Source organism: Eubalaena glacialis, chromosome 3 (genome assembly GCF_028564815.1).
Source record: "Eubalaena glacialis isolate mEubGla1 chromosome 3, mEubGla1.1.hap2.+ XY, whole genome shotgun sequence".
Classification (NCBI taxonomy): domain Eukaryota; kingdom Metazoa; phylum Chordata; class Mammalia; order Artiodactyla; family Balaenidae; genus Eubalaena; species Eubalaena glacialis.
Genome location: NC_083718.1, coordinates 53,363,023 through 53,388,539, shown reverse-complemented (window position 1 = coordinate 53,388,539; position 25,517 = coordinate 53,363,023). Strand labels below are relative to the sequence as shown.

Sequence of the window (25,517 nt, the reverse complement as noted above, 5' to 3'; positions counted from 1 at the left end):
GATCAAACTTACTCAAGAGGTCTGGCGGGGCTCGGGGTGGGGTGTGTATTTAACCCATATCCTAATCTCAAATGTAGTTAAGGACCTAACTTCCAGAGCTGAACTAAAAATCAATACCAAGCAGTGGAAAAGACAAAACTGTGTCCATAATACTGCCAGATAACAAATGAAATCTATAAAGGATCTTTCTCAGAAATAAAATTAAAAGATCCAATTCCATCAGAGTCACAGAATGCAGAAACTGCAGTGCAATAAAAGCATATATGAGATATACTGAAAGGTAAAAATGACAGAAAAACACAGAGTAGACGTTGACTTATCTTTAATTACTACTCCGTTTCAGGCTAATCGTAAAAATTAGTCTTCAGATACTTGATAACATCAGCCTGTCTCTGCTGGGTTAGTACCAAGATCTGTGGCCAAGCAAATACTTCTAATAAAATTGATTTTCCTTTTTGGCAACCAATAGGCCAGTCAATAATAATGTTGTTTCAGAAAGACTGAGTCATGAGGGAGATGAACATTTCCTTCCATTTATTATGTTTGTATTGTTTATATTTGAAAAGAGTTTTCAATAAGGAAACCTAAGAAGAAATTACAAGGGGAAAGCTATTCTGAGAGTTAATCTCCAAAAGCCCTCTGATTTGGAAGCATATTAGCAACCCAAACTGACAAAGCCAAAAGCATTCCCTTAACTGAAGCTAGATCATATGGATTAGGATTGTCAATAATAAAGGAAAACCAAGGCTAGGGGCAACACAGAGTGGTCATATGAAAACAAAGAGGGCAAGGAAAACACTGGCCAGGCATATAGTCCCAACTGATCCATCCTAAAAACCTACGTGGAACTTTTACTTTGCATTAAAGTTTAGTGTTAAGTAAAGAGCATTCTATAAAGCCACGTACAGCAGTTTTTTGTACTGTTTGTCTTATAATACTCAAACAAATAGAATACAAGAAACCCACAGGCAAAAACTTCAGGCTGAGCCTAAACTGGGGACACTTCCCTCCAAAATACTACCCCCGACAATGCAAACCAAATAAAAGTCATGAGTGCACCAGTAAGTTTTTGTTTGTTTTTTTAACTTAGTGTTGGTGGTGACTGGGGGAAGTGAGGGTTGGAAAGATGATTTCAAAGTTCACAAAGAAAAATAAACAAGCAAAAATAACAGAGAATATTCTGAATAAGTAATTAAGTAATCCATCTTGCCACGTATTAAAACATATTTTGAAGCTACAATACTTAAAACAGCATAGCACAAGTACATGAACAGAAAAACAGAGCAATAGAATAGAACAGCCCAGAAACACAGTGAAATATGTAGATGAAGTGAGACTATAAAAAGAAGACACTTCAAATTAGTAAAAAAAAGATTATTCAATAAACATTATTGGAACAACTAGCTAATCATCTAGACAAAAGCAAAGCTGGCAACATCTGGACAAAAATAAAATTCCTATTGCATACATGTGACACAAATTAATTCTAGATGGATCACAGAAACCATGAAATGATGAAAGTACTAGAAGAAAAGTTTTAATAATAATTATATCACAGGGGCTTCCCTGGTGGTGCAGTGGTTAAGAATCTGCCTGCCAATGCAAGGGACACGGGTTCGAGCCCTGGTCTGGGAAGATCCCACATGCCGCGGAGCAACTAAGCCCGTGAGCCACAACTACTGAGCCTGCGCGTCTACAGCCTGTGCTCCACAACGAGAGAAGCCACGACAATGAGAAGCCCGTGCACCGCGATGAAGAGTAGACCCCGCTCACCGCGACTAGAGAAAACCTGTGCACAGAAACGAAGACCCAACACAGCCAAAAATAAATAAATAAATTAATTAAAAAAAATTATATCACAAAGAAAGTGCTAATATTCCTTAAAACATCAAAGTTCTGAAACAAGGATAGGAGAAAGAATTTTTTAAAGTTAGTCTTTTGTATTTTTTGAGGTTTTTTTCCTTTGTATACATACAAACTACTAAAAAACAATCAGTGAAATATATATGGCCTAAGGTTATGAGTTTGACCTATGACTCGAAGCTAGGGAACTGGCCCAAGAAGAATGTACACATGTCTAACGGGGAAAGAAGTATTTATTCTAATAAAATAACAAGGATACCCAAAAGGTTCCGGTAAATGCTTTGGTCTTTTCTGGTTCTCATGATATATTTTTCTAACATTTTGTCAACTTCTTTATAAGCTGATATTCTTTTGTTCAATATTTACTGAGCACTGACTATATGTCAGACATTCGAGGCACTGGTCATACAACCATACTCTGGTACCTGTATATGGTGGTGCTGAGAATAGACATGTAAACAATGAATTACAATACAAGGTGACTGCACTGTGGTAGCTCTTTGATGAGCTTAAGAACAGGGAGCTATATAAGTGGGGGTGTCTATCTGGTCAGAGTGAAGGAAGGCTTCCTGGAGGAAATGATGTGTAAACTGAGGCCTAGGAGGGAGAACGAAGGAGACAGAAAACAGTATCTAAGAAGGCCAACAGGAAGACCTTCAAGACAGCGGAGGAGTTAGATGTGGAGATCACCTTCCTCCCCACAAATACATCAGAAATACATCTACATGTGGAACAACTCCTACAGAACACCTACTGAACGCTGGCAGGAGACCTAAGACTTCCCAATAGGCAAGAACTCCCCACATACCTGGGTAGGGCAAAAGAAAAAAGAAAAAACAGAGACAAAGGAATAGGGACGGGACCTGCACCTCTCTGGGAGGGAGCTGTGAAGAAGGAAATGCTTCCACACACTAGGAAGCCCCTTCACTGGTGGAGATGGGGGGTGGGTGGGGGGGAAGCTTCGGAGCCACGGAGGAGAGCACAGCAAGAGGGGTACAGAGGGCAAAGTGGAGAGATTCCCGCACAGAGGATCGGTGTCGGCCAGCACTCACCATCCTGAGAAGCTTGTCTGCTTCTCCCACTGGGGCGGGTGGGGGCTGGGAGCTGAGGCTCGGGCTTTGGAGGTCAGATCCCAGGGTGGGGACTGGGGTTGGCTGCGTGAACACAGCCTGAAAGGGGCTGATGCACCACAGCTAGCTGAGAGGGAGTTCGGGAAAAAAATCTGGACCTAAGAGGCAAGAGACCATTGTTTTGGGGTGTGCGAGGAGAGGGGATTCAGAACACTGCCTAAATGAGCTTCGGAGATGGGCGCGAGCTGTGGCTATCAGCGTGGACACAAGAGACGGGCATGAAATGCTAAGGCTGCTTCTGCAGCTACCAGGAAGCCTGTGTGCAAGCACAGGTCACTATCCACACCTCCTCGCCTGGGAACTGTGCATCCTGTCACTGCCAGGGTCCCATGATCCAGGGACAACTTCCCCAGGAGAACACATGGCACACCTCAGGCTGTGGCAATGTCACACCAGCCTCTGCCGCTGCAGGCTCACCCCGTATTCTGTACCCCTCCCTCACCCCGGCCTGAGTGAGCCAGAGCCCCCTAATCAGCTTCTCCTTTAACCCCCTCCTGTTTGGGTGAAGAACAGATGCCCTCAGGCGACCTACATGCAGAGGCGGGGTCAAATCCAAAGCTGAACCCCAGGAGCTGTGCGAACAAAGAAGAGAAAGGGAAATCTCTCAGCAGCCTCAGGAGCAGCAGATTAAATCTCCACAATCAACTTGATCTCCCTGCATCTGGAGATCAGGGAATGGAATACTTAAATAGACAATGATCATCCCAAAATTGAGGAAGTGGACTTTGGGAGCAACTGCAGACTTGGGGTTTGCAGTATGAGACTGACTACTTTCTGATTTATATGTTTATCTTAGTTTAGTTTTTAGTGTTTGTTATCATTGGTGGATTTGTTATTGGTTTGGTTGCTCTCTTTTTTTTAATTACTATTTTTACTTTTTATTTTAATAATTTTAAAAACATTTTTTATTTTAATAACTTTATTTTATTCTATTTTTTTCTCCCTTTTCTTCTGAGCCATGTGTCTGACAGGGTCTTAGTGCTCCAGCTGGGTGTCAGGCCTGAGCCTTGGAAGTGGGAGAGCCAAGTTCAGGCCACTGGACCACCAGAGACCTCCTGGCCCCATGTAATATCAATCGGCGAGAGCTGTCCCAGAGATCTTCATCTCAACGCTAAGAACCAGCTCCACTCAACGACCAGCAAGCTCCAGTGCTGGACACCCCATGCTAAACAACTAGCAAGACAGGAACACAACCCCATACATTAGCAGAGAGGCTGCCTAAAATCATAGTAGGTTCACAGACACCCCAAAACACACCACCTGACTCGGTCCTGCCCACCAGAAAGACAAGATCCAGCCTCATCCACCAGAACACGGGCACTAGTCCCCTCCACCAGGAAGCCTACGCAACCCACTGAACCAACCTTACCTACTGGGGGCAGACACCAAAAACAACGGGAACTACGAACCTGCAGCCTGCGAAAAGGAGACCCCAAACACAGTAAGTTAAGCAAAACGGGAAGACAGAGAAATATGCAGCAGATGAAGAAGCAAGGTAAAAGCCCACCAGACCAAACAAATGAAGAGGAAACAGGCAGCCTACCTGAAAAATAATTCAGAGTAATGATAGTAAACATAATCCAAAATCTTGGAACTAGAATGGAGAAAATACAAGAAACGTTTAACAAGGACCTAGAAGAACTAAAGAGCAAACAAACAATGATGAACAACACAATAAATGAAATTAAAAATTCTCTAGAAGGAATCAATAGCAGAATAACTGAGGCAGAATAATGGATAAGTGACCTGGAAGATAAAATAGTGGAAATAACTACCACAGAGCAGAATAAAGAAAAAAGAATGAAAAGAATTGAGGACAGTCTCAGATACCTCTGGGACAACATTAAACGCACCAACATTCGAATTATAGGGGTCCCAGAAGAAGAAGAGACAAAGAAAGGGACTGAGAAAAGATTTGAAGAGATTATAGTTGAAAACTTCCCTAATATAGGAAAGGAAATAGTCAATCAAGTCCAGGAAGCACAGAGTCCCATACAGGATAAATCCAAGGAGAAACACTCCAAGACACATATTAATCAAACTACCAAATATTAAATATAAAGAAAAAATATTAAAAGCAGCAAGGGAAAAGCAACAGTTAACACACAAGGGCATCCCCATAAGGTTAACAGCTGATCTTTCAGCAGAAACTCTGCAAGCCAGAAAGGAGTGGCATGACATATTTAAAGTGATGAAAGGGAAAAACCTACAACCAAGATTACTCTACCCAGCAAGGACCTCATTCAGATTTCATGGAGAAATTAAAATCTTTACAGACAAGCAAAAGCTCAGAGAATTCAACACCACCAAACCAGCTTTACAACAAATGCTAAAGGAACTTCTCTAGGCAGGAAACACAAGAGAAGGAAAGGACCTACAATAACAAACCCAAAACAATAAAGAAAATGGTAATAGGAACATACATATCGATAATTACCTTAAATGTAAATGGATTAAATGCTCCAACCAAAAGACCTAGACAGGCTGAATGGATACAAAAACAAGACCCGTATATATGCTGTCTACAAGAGACCCACTTCAACCTAGGGACACATACAGACTGGAAGTGAAGGGATGGAAAATGATATTCCATGCAAATGGAAATCAAAAGAAAGCTGGAGTAGCAATTCTCGTATCAGACAAAATAGACTTTAAAATAAAGACTATTACAGGAGACAAAGAAGGACACTACATAATGATCAAGGGACCAATCCAAGAAAAAAATATAACAGTTGTAAATATTTATGCACCCAACATAGGAGCACCTCAATACATACGGCAAAAAATGCTAACAGCCATAAAAGGGGAAGTCAAGAGTAACACAGTAAAAGCAGGGGACTTTAATACTCCACTTTCACTAATGGACAGATCAACCAAAATGAAAATAAATAAGGAAACACAAGCTTTAAATGACACATTAAACAAGATGGACCTAACTGATATTTATAGGACATTCCATCCAAAACAACAGAATACACTTTCTTCTCAAGTGCTCATGGAACATTCTCCAGGATAGATCATATCTTGGGTCACAAATCAAGCTTTGGTAAATTTAAGAATACTGAAACGTATCAAGTATCTTTTCCGACCACAATGCTATGAGCCTAGATATCCATTACAGAAAAAAAACTGTTAAAAAAATACAAACACATGGAGGCTAAACAACACGCTACTAAATAACCAAGAGATCACTGAAGAAATCAAAGAGGAAATCAAAAAATACCTAGAAATAAATGACAATGAAAACAAGACGACCCAAAACCTATGGGATGCAGCAAAAGCAGTTCTAAGAGGGAAGTTCACAGCAATACAATCCTACCTCAAGAAACAAAAAAAAATCTCAAATAAACAACCTAACCCTACACCTAAAGCAATTAGAGAAAGAAGACCAAAAAAACCCCAAAGTTAGCAGAAGGAAAGAAATCATAAAGATCAGATCAGAAATAAATGAAAGAGAAATGAAGGAAACAATACCAAAGATCAATAAAACTAAAAGCTGGTTCTTTGAGAAGATAAACAAAATTGATAAACCATTAGCCAGATGCATCAAGAGAAAAAGGGAGAAGACAAATCAACAGAATTAGAAATGAAGGAGAAGTAACAACTGACATTGCAGAAATACAAAGGACCATGAGAGATTACTAAAAGCATCTATATGCCAATAAAATGGACAACTTGGAAGAAATGGACATATTCGTAGAAAAGCACAACCTTCCAGGACTGAACCTGGAAGAAATAGAAAATATAAACAGACCAATCACAAGCACTGAAATTGAAACTGTGATTAAAAATCTTCCAACAAACAAAAGCCCAGGACCAGATGGCTTCACAGACGAATTCTATCAAACATTTACAGAAGAGCTAAGACCTATCCTTCTCAAACTCTTCCAAAATACAGCAGAGGGAGGAACACTCCCAAACTCCTTCTACGAGGCCACCATCACACTGATACCAAAACCAGACAAAGATGTTCCAAAAAAAGAAAACTACAGGCCAGTATCACTAATGAACATAGATGAGAAAATCCTCAAAAAAATACTAGCAAACAAAATCCAACAGCATATTAAAAGGATCATATACCATGATCAAGTGGGGTTTATCCCAGGAATGCAAGGATTCTTGAATATATGCAAATCAATCAATGTGATACACCATATTAACAAACTGAAGAATAAAAACCATATGATAATCTCAATAGATGCAGAAAAAGCTTTCCAAAAAATTCAACACCCATTTATGATAAAAACTCTCCAAAAGTAGGCATAGAGGGAACTTACCTCAACATAATAAAGGCCATATATGACAAACCCACAGCCAACATCGTTCTCAATGGTGAAAAACTGAAACCACTTCCACTCACATCAGGAACAAGACAAGGCTGCCCGCTCTCACCACTATTATTCAACATAGTTTTCGAAGTTTTAGCCACAGCAATCAGAGAAGAAAAAGAAATAAAAGGAATCCAAATCGGAAAAGAAGTGAAACTGTCACTGTTTGCAGATGACATAATACTATATATACAGAATCCTAAAGATGTTACCAGAAAACTACTAGAGCTAATCAATGAATGTGGTAAAGTAGCAGGATACAAAATTAATGCACAGAAATCTCTTCCATTCCTATACACTAATGATGAAAAATCTGAAACTGAAATTAAGGAAACACTCCCATTTACCACTGCAACAAAAAGAATAAAGTACCTAGGAATAAACCTACCTAAGCAGACGAAAGACCTGTATGCAGAAACTATAAGACACTGATGAAAGAAATTAAAGATGATACCAACAGATGGAGAGATATACCACGTTCTTGGATTGGAAGAATCAACATTGTGAAAATGACTATACTACCCAAAGCAATCTACAGATTCAGTGCAATCCCTATCAAACTATCAATGGCATTTTTCACAGAACTAGAACAAAAAATGTCACAATTTGTATTGAAACACAAAAGACCTCAAATAGCCAGAGCAATATTGAGAAAGAAAAACGGAGCTGGAGGAATCAGGCTCCCTGACTTCAGACTATACTACATAGCTACAGTAATCAAGACAGTATGGCACTGGCACAAAAACAGAAATACAGATCAATGGAACAGGATAGAAAGCCCAGAGATAAACCCACGCACATATATGGTCACCTTGTCTTTGATAAAGGAGGCAAGAATATATAATGGAGAAAAGACAGCCTCTTGAATAAGCGGTGCTGGGAAAACTGAATAGCTACATGTAAAAGAATGAAATTAGAACACTCCCTAACACCATACACAAAAATAAACTCAAAATGGATTAAAGACCTAAATGTAAGGCCAGACACTATAAAACTCTTAGAGGAAAACATAGGCAGAACACTCTGTGACATAAATCACAGCAAGATCCTTTCTGACCCACCTCCTAGAGAAATGGAAATAAAAACAAAAATAAACAAATGGGACCTAATGAAACCTAAAAGCTTTTGCACAGCAAAAGAAACCATAGGGCTTCCCTGGTGGCGCAGTGGTTGAGAATCTGCCTGCCAATGCAGAGGACACGGGTTCGAGCCCTGGTCTGGGAAGATCCCACATGCCGCGGAGCAACTGGGCCCGTGAGCCACAATTACTGAGCCTGCGCGTCTGGAGCCTGTGCTCCGCAACAAGAGAGGCCGCGATAGTGAGAGGCCCGCGCACCGCGATGAAGAGTGGCCCCCGCTTGCCACAACTAGAGAAAGCCCTCGCACAGAAACGAAGACCCAACACAGCCATAAAATTAAAAAAAAAAAAAAAAATAAAATAAATAAATAAATAAATAAATAATAATTTAAAAAAAAAAAAAAAAAAAAAAAAAGAAACCATAAACAAGACGAAAAGACAACCCTCAGAATGGGAGAAAATATTTGCAAATGAAGCAACTGACAAAGGATTAATCTCCAAAATATACAAGCAGCTCATGCAGCTGAATATCAAAAAAACAAACAACCCAATCCAAAAATGGGCAGAAGACCTAAATAGACATTTCTCCAAAGAAGATACACAGATGGCCAACAAACACATGAAAGGATGCTCAACATCACTAATTATTAGAGAAATGCAAATCAGAACTACAGTGAGGTATCACCTCACACCAGTGAGAATGGCCATCATCAAAAAATCTACAAACAATAAATGCTGGAGAGGGTGTGGAGAAAAGGGAACCCTCTTGCACTGTTGGTGGGAATGTAAATTGATACAGCCACTATGGAGAACAGTATGGAGGTTCCTTAAAAAACTAAAAATAGAACTACCATATGACCCAGCAATCCCACTACTGGGCATATACCTGAGAAAACCATAATTCAAAAAGAGTCATGTACCAAAATGTTCATTGCAGTACTATTTACAATAGCCAGGACATGGAAGCAACCTAAGTGTCCACTGACAGTTGAATGGGTAAAGAAGATATGGCTCATATATACAATGGACTATTACTCAGCCATAAAAAGAAACGAAATTGAGTTATCTGTAGTGAGGTGGATGGACCTAGAGTCTGTCATACAGAATGAAGAAAGTCAGAAAGAGAAAAACAAATACTGTATGCTAACAGATATATATGGAATCTAAAAAGGTTCTGAAGAACCTAGGGGCAGGACAGGAATAAAGATGCAGACGTAGAAAATAGACTTGAGGACACAGGAAGGGGAAGGATAAGCCGGGACGAAGTGAGAGAGTGGCACTGACATATATACACTACGAAATGTAAAATAGATAGCTAGTGGGAAGCAGCCGCATAGCACAGGGAGATCAGGTTGGTGCTTTGTGACCATCTAGAGGAGTGAGATAGGGAGGGTGGGAGGGAGGCTGAAGAGGGAGGGGATATGGGGATATATGTATACATATAGCTGATTCACTTTGTTATACAGCAGAAACTAACAAAAAAACAATGTAAAGCAATTACACTGCTATAAAGATGTTCAAAAAAAAAAAGAAGGCCAACAGGTGAGCAGCATGTCAAGTTCTTCAGAACCAGTGGAACTCAGCATACCATAAGCTAGGTGTGTGCTGAGAAATAAGTGGAGAGGTAAGCAAGGTCCAGATCATGAAGGGTTTTACAGGGAAAATTTAGATTTTATCTTAGAATAATAAAAGTAAACGAGAACATCTGAAAATTAGCATTTTATTCTTTTTTTCCCCCTAATTTATTTATTTAATTTATTTATTTTTGGCTGTGTTGGGTCTTTGTTGCAGTGAGGAGACTTCTCATTGCAGTGGCTTCTCTTGTTGCGGAGCACGGGCTCTAGGCGCACGAGCTTCAGTAGTTGTGGCTCGCGGGCTCTAGAGCACAGGCTCAGTAGTTGCGGCGCACAGGCTCAGCTGCTCCGTGGCATGTGGGATCTTCCTGGACCAGGGCTCGAACCCATGTCCCTTGCACTGGCAGGCGGATTCTCAACCTCTGCACCACCAGGGAAGCCCCTGAAAATTAGCATTTTAGAAAGACTCTCCAGATGAAAAGAGGGAAATGTATCGAAGGACGTCAAGATTAGAAGCAGGGATATAGTTGAGAGCTGCTGAAATAATTTAATAAGCTTAAACTAGTGTGCTGGCAATGCTGAAATAGAGAAGTGGATAGATTTGAGGTACACTTAGCAGGCAGAACCTACAGGACTTCAGTGGGTGTGAAAATGAGAGAAGAATCAAGGATGAGTCCTGGAGCACTGGGTGGATGCTGATGCCAATTACGGGGCGGCGGGGGGTGGGGGGCAGTGGCTGTTGAGAGATGGTAAGTTCAGTGTTAGACACTGTGCGTTTGAAGTGTCTGAGGGGTGTCCAAGAAATATATGTTGCTGCAGCTACTGGATGAGAGACAGGTTGCAGATAAAGAGGTCTTCTATTTTGTCTGTGAAATAGGGGAAAATGTGAGAATAAGAAAGACTGTAAGACTTGCCAGTCAAAATTAAAGATGGATACCACGATTTATGATAATATCCGGGCTGAGTAATTTTTTTTTCTAGCTTTGCCCAGACCCAGAGTGTAGATGTATAGAAGGCAGGCAACTGTAATCAGAATTAGTGTTTTGCCAGGTGGCTACCACAGTTGAAAAACAGGGAATGGGAATGAAGATGAGGATAACTGCATGAGAGTGGACAAAATGAACTAAAATGGGAGAAGGTAGATCAGTCAAGGGACTCGGGACTTCCATAAAGTCAAATAAGAGATTTAGAGTGAAATGAATTGGAAAGTATAATTAGAGCTGAAAATTTCAGACTTGATGAAAAGTTCAGGGTGAGCCCAGGAGGCCAAGGGGGCTAAAGTGGAATGGATGTATATGCCAACAAATATTATGTAAAGGAAAAGCATTTTATATCTATCTTTAGTATAATTTATACTAAATTAAAAAGAAAACTCCTAAATAAGACAAGGATGCCCACTTTTACTATTTTATTCAACATAGTACTAGAAGGTCTAGTCAGAGCAATTAGGCAAGAAAATGAAATAAAAGGCATCCAAGTTGGAAAGGAAGAAGTAAAATTATCTCTGTTCATAGACAACATATCTTATATGTAGAAAACCCTTAAGATTCCACAAAAAGCTGTTAGAATAAGCGAATTCAGCAAAGTTGCAGGATAAAAAAATCAACACACAAAAATCACTTGCATTTCTAAACACTAACAATGAATAATCAAAAAAAGAAATTTAGAAAATAGTTTCATTTACAATAGTGTCAAAGAAGAATAAAATACTCAGGAATAAACTAAACCAAGGAGGCAAACGTACTGTACACTGAAAATTATAAAACAATGCTGAAAGAAATTAGAGACACAAAGAAAGGCCATTCTATGGATTGGAAGACTTACCATTGTTAAGATGACAATACAGGTATCTCTTGCTTTTCAAAAGTCTGCTTTATGCCACTTCACTTTTACTAAAGACCTACATTAGTACCTGTTTTTGCTAACCTTAAGAAATCTGAAGACGATTTTTGCTTTTACAAAAAAAGGCGAAAAGCAAAACCAGCGCTCGCCCTTTGTTTTGCAGCTGGCTATTGTAGAGGCAGCGCGCACCCTGAGCACCAAGAGCGGCACCACCTAGCTCCTTCTCCAGGAACTACACTGTGCATCTCAGCACGAAGCCACCATAACTTTTAACTGTGTGAGCATCTGTGCTTTACCTCAGTTTACTTTGTGCATTCGTTAGCAAGATGTGTCCTAAGGTAATTGCTTCTTTGCTTTACATCATTTTGGCTTACAAAAGGTTTTGTAGGAATGCTTTACTTTCAGAGAGCAGGGGAAACCTGTACTCCCCAAATCGATCTACAGATTCAATGCAACCTCCATCAAAACCCCAATGACTTTTTCATGGAATTAGAAAAATCCATCCTAAAATTCATATGGAAACTTAAGGGACCCAGAATAGCCAAAACAATCTTGAAAAAGAAAAACAAGTTGGAAGTCTCACACTTCCTGATTTCAAAAATTACTACAAAGCTACAGTAATCAAACCAGTGTAGTAGTGGCATAAAGACAGACATATAGACCAATGGAATAGAACAGAGATCCCAAACTCTTGCATATATGGTCAAGTGATTTTTGACAAGGGGTGTCAGGACCATTCAGTGAAGAAAGGACAGGCTTTCAAATGGCGCTGGGAAAACTGAATATCCACGTGCAAAAAAATGAAGCTGGACCCTTACGTTACCTTTTACTCAAAATGGGTCAAAAAACAAAGCTAAAATTATAAAGCTCTTAAAGAAAACCTGGGAAAAAGCTTCATGGCATGGCATTTTGCAATGATTTCTTGGATATGACACCAAAAACACAGGCAACAAAAGGAAAAATACATAAGTTGAACTTCATCAAAATTTTAAACTATTGTGCATCAAAGGACACTATTATCAGCAGAGTGAAAGAAAACCCAAAGAATGGGAGAAAATATTTGTAAATCGTGCATCTGATAAGGGGTTGATATCCAGACTATATAAAGACTTCTTACAGCTTAACAACAAAAAAAACCCAAACAACCCAATTAAAGAATGGGCAAAGGACATGAATAGACATTTCTCCAAAGAAGATATACAAATGGCCAAAACTGATTGTTCAACATTAATAATGTTCAACATCATTAATCATTATGGAAGTGAAATTAAAACCACAATGAGATACCACTTCACACCCACCAGGATGGCTAATATCAGAAATACAGAAAATAACAAGTGTTGGTACGGATTTGGAGAAACTGGAACAATTTTGCATTGTTGATGGGAAGGTAGAATGGTGCAGCCACTGTGGAAATGGTATGGTGATTCTTCAAAACATTAAACAAAGAATTACCATATGATCCAGCAATTCCACTTCTGGGTATATACTCAAAAGAAGTGAAAGCAAGGACTCAAACAGACATTTGTTACCCATATTCATAGAAGTATTAATCACAACAGCCAAAAGATGAAAGTCACCTAAGTGTCTGTAGATGGATATCTGGATAAACAAAATATGGTATATACATACAATGCAACATTATTTAGCTTTAAAAAGGAAAGAAATTCTGACACATGCTACATCAGGGACGAACCTTGAAGACATTATGCTAAGTGAAATAAGCCAGTCACAAAAGGACAAATATTGTATGATTCTACTTATATGATGTATCTAGAGTAGTCAAATTCATGAAGAGAGAAAGTAGAATGGTGGCTGCCAGGGGCTGAGGGGGTGGGGTGGGGAATGGGGAGCTAGTTATGAGTACAGAGTTTCAATTGGAGAAGATGAAAAGGTTCTAGAGATGAATGGTGGTGATGACTGAACACCGTAAAAGTAGTTAATGCCACAGAACTGTACACTTAAAATGGTTAAAGTGGTAAATTTTATGTTATATATATTTTGCCACAGTCAAAAAAAAAAAAAGAGAAAAAGAAAGAAACTTCGGGGTAAATCTTAATGACCTTGGATTTGGCAAAGGTTTCTTAGGTATGATGCCAAAAGCACAACCAACGAAAGGAAATAGATACACTGGACTTCATCAAAATTAAAAACTTTACATGCACCAAAGGACACTATTAAGAAAGCGAAAAGACAGCCCACGAAAAGGGAGAAGATATCTGCAAATCATACATCTGATAATGGTCTAATGTCCAGAATATGTATAAAGAATTTTTAGATCTTAAATATAAAAGACGACTCAGTTTAAAAAGGGGTGAAACACTTAAATAGACATTTTTCCAAAGAAGACATATAAACTGTCAACAAGTACATGAAAAGATACTCAACATCATTAGTCATTAGGGAAATGCAAATCAAAACCATACCATGATGAGGTATCACTTCATGCCCACTAGAATGGCTAATGAACAGAAAAATAATGTGTATTGGTGAAGAAGTGGAAAAATTGGAACACTAATGAATTGCTGGTGGGAATGCAAAATGGTGTAGCTCCTGTGGAAAAGTTTGGAGGTTCCTCAAAAAGTTAAACATCAAATTACCATATAACTTAAATTCTCCTCCTAGGTACAGAACCAAAACAACTGAAAACAAGTGTTTAAACAAAAACATGTACACAAATTGTTCACCGCAATTATTCACAACTGCCAAAGGGTGGAAACAACCCAACTGCTCATCAACTGATGAATTGGTAAAATGTGGTCTATCCATACAACGGAATATTATTTAGCCACAAAAAGGAATGAAGTACTGTTACATGTTACAACATGGATAATCCTTGAAAATATGCCAAGTGAAAGAAGCCAGAAACAAAGGCCACATATTTTATGACTCCATTTACATGAAATATCTAGAAGAGGCAAATCCATTGAGAAAGCAGATTAGTTGTTGCTAAGGTCTGGAGGGAGGGGGAAATAAGGAGTGACCGCTTAATGGGTACAAAGCATACTTCCGGGGTGATGAAAATGCTGCAGGACAAGACAGTAGTGATGGTTGCACATTGTTAAATGTATTAATGCCACTTGACTGTACACTTTAAAATTGTTAATATGGTAAATTTTATTTTATGTGGATTTTACCCCAATTTTTTTTAAAAAGCTCCCTTTTCATCACTCTTACCTGACAGTTAATATCAGCCCTATGTTGTAGCAGGACTGTGACTAGCTCCTTGTGTCCTCGATCACAAGCCCAATGGAGTAGAGCTCTGCCCTAAAAACACAGAAAAAGATAAATGAATTTGTTAATCCAGTTGTGGGACCATATAAAAGATATAAGGTCTGAAGAAAGACAGAGTAATGTGCAAAAATGTAGGTTAACTATTCTAAGAATGATTGATATAAAATGTTCTATGGGAAAAGCAGCAGACTGGAAATCAATAGAAAATCCTGAGTTCTACTTCTGGAATCTGTTCTGTACTAGCCCAGTGACTTTCTTCAGCCTGAACAGTTTCCTCACCCACAGCGTGGGGGTAACACTAACAACAATAATACCAATAACATTTGTTGAATGAATGAGTTACAAAATAATGCTTTGTAAATTTTAAAGTACTCTATAAAGGTAAGAGATAGTTTTAAATTATGTCCACTTCTAGTGAAAAAAATCCTATGGATGAAAAAAAAAATGAGTACTTAAACCTAGGTAGAGATCATAATCTAAATGCAGTTTATCTAAATTTCCTCAAGTCTATTCCTTAAAATGTAAGAAAATTTAATCACTTTGAAACTAAGCATTTCCCCTTCATATCCCAAATTTACACCTTGAAATATCCCCAAAACATTAGTAAAGTCTGCTAGTGTTTATCTTCAAATGTTGACTGTGAAAGCCACTTGTAAAACAGAATAGATATTAACTGTTAGGAGACAAAAGTACTAAATATGAAACATTAATTTTAACTGTTGTCTACCAAGGATGAACAGTTACTCTCAATGTGTTAATTCTTTTCTCCACTGTCAGAAATCCTGGATTAGTTAATGAAAGGAGCCTACTTGGTCCAAAGAATAAACAAAGCCCCCAAAGGTAAGGGCTTTTCTGAAGAAATGAGTGATGTATGGCTTAACACTACTTTTTTCAGGGTGGTAGTGATGTCATTTTTTAAAGAATGGAATGTTTTTCCAAATTAAGTTGAAATCCCTGCTTTATGTCATTTTAGAAAAGATTTAAGCAGATATAAGCTGGGACAAAGATGACTTTAAAGTAAAAAGCACCTTTCAAGAAAGCTTTTCTAAACTCACACACTTCACCTTTCAGACTCTCTTCACATACCTATTAGTTCAACTAATTAAACCAGGAACTATTCTTGAAACAAACAAACAAAAAAAGTAAGACAACTTCTTCCTTACAAACTGTCCTTTTCTTTTTCTTTCATTTGCTCAATTTATTTTTACTTACCTGTGAATATCTGTTTTGCAATAGGCTTATACAAAATCCAAAGAGGAAGGGAAGCAGAAAATTTTAAAACGTGGGCAAATCATTCACAGTTTATTGTAACAGCAAAACTACTTTGTTCAGAGCCCACTAAAAATTTTTTTAAATGGAGACAATTCTAAAAGCCAAGTAAAAAATTTATTGTGGAGTAGAGAATAGAGCTGCCTATGTTAAATGTTCTCCAGCTCTAATGTGTACTGATTTAGTGTTACTAGAGCACTAATTTCAAAACACTCCATACGAATAAACAGATATTCTAATTAGACTCTCAGAACTAATACCAATGTATAAAATATTCTATAGTTCAATGTAATTGTTCCACAGCTTTTACATTAAAATAATCAGATAAAATGTCAAAGTCTGTATCATTCTTAGTTCTAATTTTAACTGTACATTTTATGGCTATTAAGTTAAATTATTAACAAGAATTACTACATAGTTAAAATGATGTCTGATAGACTTACACAGGGTACCTACCAGAAGTACCTAATAGTTAAGTAAGAAAACATAATATTAATATATCTAGTATTTTTACTACAAGATGTACAGATAATTTCTATTTCTCAACCAGATTCCTGATTTCTCCTTAGGTTTAACCCAATAGGGTTACATCGACTAATGCTAAATTATAAATCCTTAGCTGTTTCGGTGGGAAAGCAGACAAGCAACGCATTTTACTGTTAATGGGGAGTTATATTTTAAATTTCCCATATGTGGTGCCAAAAATTTACTTTAGAGGAAACACCTATGACTGGACCTCAGTAGTGATTTTCACTTTGGATATATTTTCTAGAAGGATGGCACTTGTATAGCAATGTTTTAAGGAGGATGATGTGCTCTCAGACATTTACACTATGCTTTTTAACAGGTTTTCTGACCTGCAATGTAATTAATTTTTGTAACACATTATTTTAATGGTACACTAATTAACCTTGAATTAGAATGAATTCTCTGACAATGACTTTCTGCAGAAGTGCTGAAGATAGCTACATTAAGACCACCTAATGATTAATATTTTTATGCAGCATTAAGAAGTTCAAAAACAAGAGCAGGATTAAACATACTTGGAAATAAGCATAGATAAAATAAATCAGGCTTTGGAATTTTTGCCTTCAAATATCCTGCATTTAAATGAACAAAGATCAGCACAACCAGGTATCTGAATGTGATAACTCTTTACTTCTTCAAATTGTAGAGTTCCTGTAAACATACTCTAATTTAAGATTATTAGTTCAAGTAATAAATAACCAGTAATTTGCACAGATACTATCCTCATAACCCCTACTGATAAAATCAGTAAATAAACACCTGTGGTTTCTTTCCTTTCTCTTTGTTAACCATAAACATATATGGACCAATATAATGCAATTATTAAATTTATTAAATTATTTTAGATACAGGATTCCATAATTTCTCTTCCAGAAGGAAGACCATCAATTAGGTGCACATTAAATTTATATTTGCTTAAAGATTTTATACAAACTTATGAGATATTTTACCTATTTTTAGATATAATTGTTTTATCTTCTATGAATGATATAATCTCTTACAAATTTTCAAGTTAAATTTATTTTTACTGTTACCACAAAAGCTGGCAATTGTTTGTTTGTTTGCTTCTAGTTTTAATAACTTCTGAAAGAGTATCGCAGAACTATTTGGGATATTTGTGGGGAAAGCCATTATTAAAAGGAATCTTTGTTAGGCCAGCAGAAGACAACAAGCACTGTTTGGAGAGCTCTGGATAAATTCTGGAATTCAAATACAGTAAAACACAGCGGGGAAGAAAGAGTTCCCATCTGTTAACCAAGGGTGTAAATACCGTCTTACCTCAGACAGATGAATGACTCTAAAGTGCTTGGAAAGTGCAGGGTGGCAGCTAACCTATTAAGTGATATTACTTTCATACCTTCTGGAAAATACAGAGTGGGTCTTAATATTTTATATGTTTCTTTGATATCTTGGTTACTTGTTCTTAAACCATGTAGAATTTGTAAAAATTAGATTTTCTCCTGGATATCACAAATTAAATGAAAAGAGATGGTATTATAAAATGACTCGATGCTCTTAGGGTATTTTGAGAACAGATACAAACAAGCATGTACACCATACATACAGTAGACAAAAACATGGCAAAGTTGGTATGTTTAAATTTGTTAAGAGTTGCCATTCTATCAAAGATGGTATGGTATAGTACTGTCTAATTACTAAGTGAAATACTGCAAATAGGTTGACTTGAATTTCTCTCTCCAAAAAACTGGGTTTCAATTTACAATTGATTGACTTCAGTTACCAATAACCTGTAGTGTCTCTGCCTCCTCTCTCCTATCCCTATCTTCTACCCTTTGCTGCTGCCAGTGTAGCAGCTGGCTACAGTGAGAACTCTCCCACCTGCAACCACCAGAAACTACACAAAGCCTCCTACTTCCACCCACCCCTCATTAGTGAACCAACAATGTTCTTTCAAAAACTCAGACAGCAGTAGGATTGGGTGGCAGTTTATGATCTCAAGATGTGGCTAGCAATGGAAGCTAATACACATTTAAAATAAGTGAATACTTTATCTCCTTCACTGGCTAAGATCTAAGGTAAAAGGAAATGGTATTGCTGAGCTATCAGGGAATTCAGAAGGATTTTAAATACACTACTTTAGAAACTCCCTCTATAAGCATTTACTAAGCCATAATGTTAGTAACTAAAGGGTTAAGGAGTAAGCAAGGGAGATATTACTTCATCCTGTATAAAGTAATAAGTAATCCAGTGATAATAATAAGGTAGCCAGGTGTCCATCAGAAGATAATGGATAAATACACTATGATGTATTCATATTCATACAATGGAATATTAGTCAGCAATATAAAGGAAGGAAATACTGATCTATATGACAATATCAATGAACTTCAAAAACACTATGCTAAATGAAAGAAGCCTTACACAAAAAAGTACATATTATGATTCCATCTATATAAAGTTCTAGAACAGGCAAAACCAATCTATGGTAGGAGAATTATCAGAATAGTGGTTACCTTTGTACGATTAGGAGAAAGAACCACCTGGGATAGGGCATGAGGGAATTTTCTGGGGTGACAGTAATGTTCTATATCTTGACAGGAGTTTCGGTTACACAGGTATGTGCATTTGTCAAAATTAACTGAATGTGCACTTCAGATTTGTGCATTTCATTGTATATATACATGTTACCTTAAAAGAAGAACCAAACTAATACTGAACTCTAGTTAATGATATGTATGCTGAAGCATTTAGAAGAAAATTTATTGTCTATAAAATACTCTGAAATGCATCAAACATAAGATCAATTGATGGATGGATAGAGAAATGGCTAGATATTGATAAAGCAAACATAGTAAAATAACTAGTGGTAGAATCTAGTGGTAGGGATATAGATGTTCACTGTAAAATTCTTTCAACTTTCCTGTATGTTTACAAATTTTCATAATAAAGTGTTGGAAAAAATCAAACAAAAATTTGCACACCCACATTCACAGCCACATTATTCACAATAGCCAAAATATGAAAGTAACCCAATTGTCCACAGATGGATATTTAAATAAACAAAATGCAGTATATACATATAAATATCATTCATTTTAAAAAAGAAGGAAACTTTGACATGTTATAACATGGACGAACCTTGAAGACATTATGCTAACTGAAATAAGCCAGTCTCAAGAGAGCTTGTGTATGATTGTATGATTCCATTTACACGAAGTACCTAGAGTAGTCAGATTCATAGACACAGAAAGTAGAATGGTGGCTACCAGGGGCTGTGGGAAGGGGAGGAATGAGGAGTTAGTGTTTAATAGGTCCAGAATTTCAGTTGGGGAAGATGAAAAAGTTCTGGAGATAAACGGTGGTGATGGTTAAACAATGTAAAAGTACTTAATGACACAGAACTGTACACTTGAAAATGGTTAAATCTGTGAATTTTGTTATGTATATTTTACCATGATAAAAAAAATCAAAAAAAAGTATGCTGCCAAAGCTCATAAGATTTAAATGACTTTCACTATTTTCTCATTTTGCATTAAGTATGAGTTTCTTGGTGTAAAGTATTACCATAGGCTTGATTTTTAAATGGTGCTGCCTGTATTAATACAAATGAGCATAATTTGACAGTTTAGAATGCATTTCTCAATTATTAGTGTGAATAAACAGAGTTCCTTCAAATTAATATGTTAATCAACTACATAACTGAACTAACATATACTCAAGTGTACAAAGTTATTTAAGAGGATGCATTTTTTCCTTCCTTTCTTAAATAGAAGCATAAATTGAGCCTTAGTACACTGACTCTGCCTCTTAAACCTTTTGCTTCTTTGTTAGGTTAGTACTGTCAGTTTTGCCAGATTTTGCAGCAGTTTCTCAAGCCAAAAGCATGTAAACTGTATTCTGACATGAGCCACAAATTTAAAACAAAGCAAGTACAGAAAGGAATGGAGTCAAGAGAAAGGTGATCTTCTTCAAAGTATTTGAAAGAATCAATAAACATATGGAAAATGGTATAAAATTAGACCTTCAAAAGGACAGAAAGAACTTAACTAAAGAAGTAGCTCAATAAAAGAGGAATTTTTGAGTGTATTAGACAAAAATCTATGGAAAAACCAATGAATTGTATGAATGCTTCTTGGGGGAGTGATGATAGCTGCACTGGAATAATGTCATCTAATTCGTTCAAATATTATTATACTGCTACATTTGTTCTAAAACAAATTTAAATTAATGTAAAAGTTTAAAATACTATTTAAGGGACTTCCCTGGTGGCGCAGTGGTTAAGAATCTGCCTGCCAATGCAGGGGACATGAGTTCGAGCCCTGGTCTGGGAAGATCCCACGTGCCACAGAGCAACTAAGCCCGTGCGCCACAACTACTGAGCCTGCACTCTAGAGCCCGTGCGCCACAACTACTGAGCCCGTGTGCCACAACTACTGAAGCCCACGCATCTAGAACCCGTGCTCCGCAACAAGAGAAGACACCGCAATGAGAAGCTTGCGCACCGCAACGAAGACCCAACACAGCCAAAAATAAATTAATTAGAAATAAAAATATTATTTAAATATCACTAAGAAGCATGTATTCAGTGTCTACTGTATATGGCACTGATCTGAAAAATAAATTGTGTGACAAGAATTGTGCAGACATAATATGTGCCTGATGATTGATAAGAAATATTCTGTTCATATATTAAGTATACTTTATAAATTATTTAAATCATCCAAGATATTTTCTTGGAAGAACTATAAATATGTGGCATGTGTGAAGAGTTATATTAACTGACTCAAAAAATAAAAATTGAAGCACCATTTTAAAAAATGTATAAGCTTTTAGATCTTCACATTTCTCTTCATATTATCTACACCTCAATTTCCAAACATTTCTGCAAATGATTAAAAAATTTAATAAAAGCTGTAATTTAAATAAAAAATGAGTACATAGAACATCATGATGCTATAAACTTGGAACCTATAGTGTCCTGAATAGTAAGTATAACTACAGAACTTTTTTCTATTACGTGAAATATAGACAGCATCCTAATTACCGTATCAGTAGGAAACACCACATAATTTTCTCAAATTAGAAATATATGCCTTACTATATTTGTAGCAATTACAACTTAAATAAAAGATATACACCAGGAACTATACTTGTGCATAATAAAATAACTTCATTATAGAATAGGAGTATTTTATTTAAAAGGCATTTTATATATATATATATGTTCATGTGCTATGATAGCTATAGATTCAAATCTAAGCATTTTAGGCAATATAATAATTATGTTTATTTCAATATGTGGGAGTGCAAATGTGGCTTATCATGTTATGACTATAATTAAATTTCTCTATGTGCTCACAAAAAATTTTAAGTGCAATAAATGTAATTTTTAATCATCTCAGGGAAAGACTGAAATTGGGCTGAATCTGCTGAATGAACATTTTAAATAAAGTCGTATACCATCCCAAAGAATCTTAGGCAATCAGCAGTGAAATAACTCAAGTTCAAATATTAGACAAACACCTAGAAGACCTGGATGTCCTTTCAAAATTGTAATTGTTACCCAACTTATTATAGTAGGGAAATGTCTTTTTTCTGATAAAGGGGTTAAAAGTATTTAGCTAGCAACTTAACTTTGAGATTATATACTTTTAATCCATCATCAAAACTTGCAAAGTTGTTTTATTTGCTAGAGCTTTAAGTGTCATGAAGCAGTACCCTTTATTTTATTTAGTATGTCAAGTTTGATTCTAATTTTAAGCTCCCACCTCCCTCACATTCTTAAATTAATTCATACAAATCCCTGATTAATAATAAAAGGACTTGCCATCAGTATTCAGAGCCCAGCCTGAGTTGTCATGGCTGAAAGGGCAGAAATCTGCTTGGAGCAATGAGAGAACCCAACTGAATTCTGGGCGTCTCAGTCTATGAATGTGTAAGCACTTCATCTGTTCACGGAAACACAAGTGTTCTGGCAGACTTGGGGGAAAGGTAGCTGCATGGGTAACAAACTGGAAGACTTGGGAAACCATACTATATCAAAGTCACTAAATGACAGAAGCAAGATATTTTACAAGTGTTACTTTTATTTTCACAAAAAAATGGTGTTTAGTGTAAGCTATTTGAGTTCTGGACATTTATTTTATCCCTAACATTGCTGCCCAATGATCCTTGCAGAGGTCACAGGTGGATTTGACTATTTTATAAAAGAAATTGTTGCAAATCAGACCACAACAGTAGCAGGGTCGACTGGAAATTGATTATCCTTCTTAAATCCAGTGGTGAAAAGAACACTCTCTCAGTCCTGCATTTCCACTTAGCAGTTGTATGTATTCGAACAAGTAATGTGTACATCTCTGAAATAGTTCCTGTCTGTGAAATAAGGATAACATCTACCTTACAGGGCTGTTGTGAAGACAACACGGTAATAAGTGAAAGTACCTTACAGAGTTGTAAATATGGGGAAAGTACTCTGTAAACTATAACCCACACTGTATAAAATAGTATTATTTGAAAGATGGAGAATTCTAACAGGGATAATATAGTACATACACAATCATTTCCAGTGAAAAAGTGACCTTGTAAAGTTAAGTGGGCTTTTCGTTTCCAGTTCCATATATAAGGAGCTAGGAAGTTGCCACTCCGTCCTAACAACAAACAAGAAAGCTGAAGAGACTGAAAAATCAACAATTCTTAGATCCATAAGAAAGGGAAAGACACAGGGCAAACCACTGCCCCTGAGACTAGAGAGACAGATAGGTGAACTCGACATCCTGGAGCACAGCCTCACAAGTGGAAACCACCTGGGGAATCAGAGCCAGGTAGGAAAACCTGACTGTAATTAATGAATTGAGGGAGGCACAGTGCAGACAACTCTGAGGGTTAAAAACTCCAAGGGCATCTACTCAACCCCTCTATCCCCACCCCCCCAATAGTGTGAGATTTACTTCTAGGAGCTTGAGTAGGTTCCCACAATAAATGTCAGAGAAACATCCCCTCATGCTTCTGGCAGGGGGAGGGGAAATTAACCATTCTGAAATATGCCAAAGCACGCTGTTGTTCTCAAAACCGCCTGCCTTCAGGGGAAACTGGTTAACCAGCACCTAACCTGTTGGGGTATTATCAGAGCCTAACTGACCTAGGGGAAGGGAAATACCCAACTCCAGTCAACTCCAGCCATTCTGTCCCATCTAAAGGGGGAGGAAAAAAAAATGAGAAACATTTGTGAGATTCCCAGTCCAGAGGCATGGGCTCACTACAAAACTGAGACCGAATCATAGGACCATAGGACCATCTCCCCAACACCTCACCACCACATTACTAAGGGCCTATTTATAGCAGTTCCTTTTATCTGGTATATCAAGGCCAGCTATCAGTAAAAATTACAAGACAAACCAAAAGGCAAAAAATCCACAATTTGAAGAAACAGAGTAAGCATCAGAATGAAACAGGGCAGAGATGTTGGAATTATCAGGTTGAGAATTTAAAACAACTATGATTAATATGCTAAGGGCTCTAATGAATAAAGCAGGCACCATGCAAGAACAGATAGACAATGTAAGCAGAGAAATGGAAATCCTAATAACCAAAAAGAAATGATAGAGATAAAAAAAACCACTGTAACAGAAATTTTAAAAATGCCTGTGATGGGCTTATTAGTATACCAGACATGGCTGAAGAATCTCTGAGCTAGAAGATGTATCAACAGAATCCTCAAAAACTGAAAAGTGAAGAGAACAAAGACTGGGGAAAAAAAAAAAGAAAACCCAGAACAGAGTATCCAAGGGCTATGGGACAAATACAAAAGATACAATGTATGCATAATGGGGATACCAGAAGGAGAAGAAACAGAGAAAGGAACAGAAGAATACCTGAAACAATGACTGAATTTCCTCAAATTAATGCTAGACACCAAGCCACAGATCCAGGAAGCTCAGAGAATACCAAGCAAAATAAATGCTTCAAAAACTACACTAGGCATATCATTTTCAAATTACAGAAAATTAAAGATAAAGAAAAATCCTGAAAGAAGCCAGAGGAAAAAAAACACATCACTTATAGAGAAACAAAGATAAGAATTACATCAGACTTCTCCTCAGAAACCATGCAAGCGAGAAGAGAGTGGAGTGACATATTTAAACTGTTGAGGAAAAACCCCTGCTAACCTAGAATTCTGTATCCTGAGAAATTATCCTTCAAAAGTGAAGGAGAAATAAAGACTTTCTCAAACAAATATTGAGGAAATCTGTTGCCAATACACCTCCCTTGCAAGAAATGTTAAAAGAAATTCTTTAGAGAGAAGGAAAATAATGTAGGTCAGGAACTGATCTACATAAAGAAAGAAGGAGCATCAAAGAAGGAATAGTGAAGGTACTATAAAAACTTATTTTTCTTACTCTTAATTGATCTAAGATAACAGTTTGTTCAAAATAATAGCAACAATGTATTTGATTATACATGCTTATGTATCATATATATATCTTATGTGTGTACAAATACACAAACACACATATATACATGCTTATGTATGCTTTTATGTAAGTGAAATGAGTGACAGCAATGATACAAGGGACAGGAGGGAGGAATTAGGAATATTTTGTTTTTATAAGGCACTAACACTACCCATGATGGTATCATGTTATTTGAAAGTGGACTTAGATTAGTTATAAATGTATATTGCAAACTCTAGGACAACCACTATAAAAGGTCA

The 25,517-nt window shown here is 37.1% G+C and overlaps 1 protein-coding gene across 2 annotated transcripts in view; it reads right to left on the bottom strand.

Annotated features, from left to right (window-relative positions):
* ACBD6 (acyl-CoA binding domain containing 6) overlaps window positions 1-25,517 on the bottom strand; it is a 239,009-nt gene that overhangs the window by 109,648 nt on the left and 103,844 nt on the right. For both annotated transcript variants that reach the window (XM_061185660.1, XM_061185659.1), the window contains exon 6: window positions 14,993-15,082. In XM_061185660.1, the coding sequence (XP_061041643.1) occupies window positions 14,993-15,082 (90 nt within the window). The remainder of the gene's footprint in view (window positions 1-14,992; window positions 15,083-25,517) is intronic.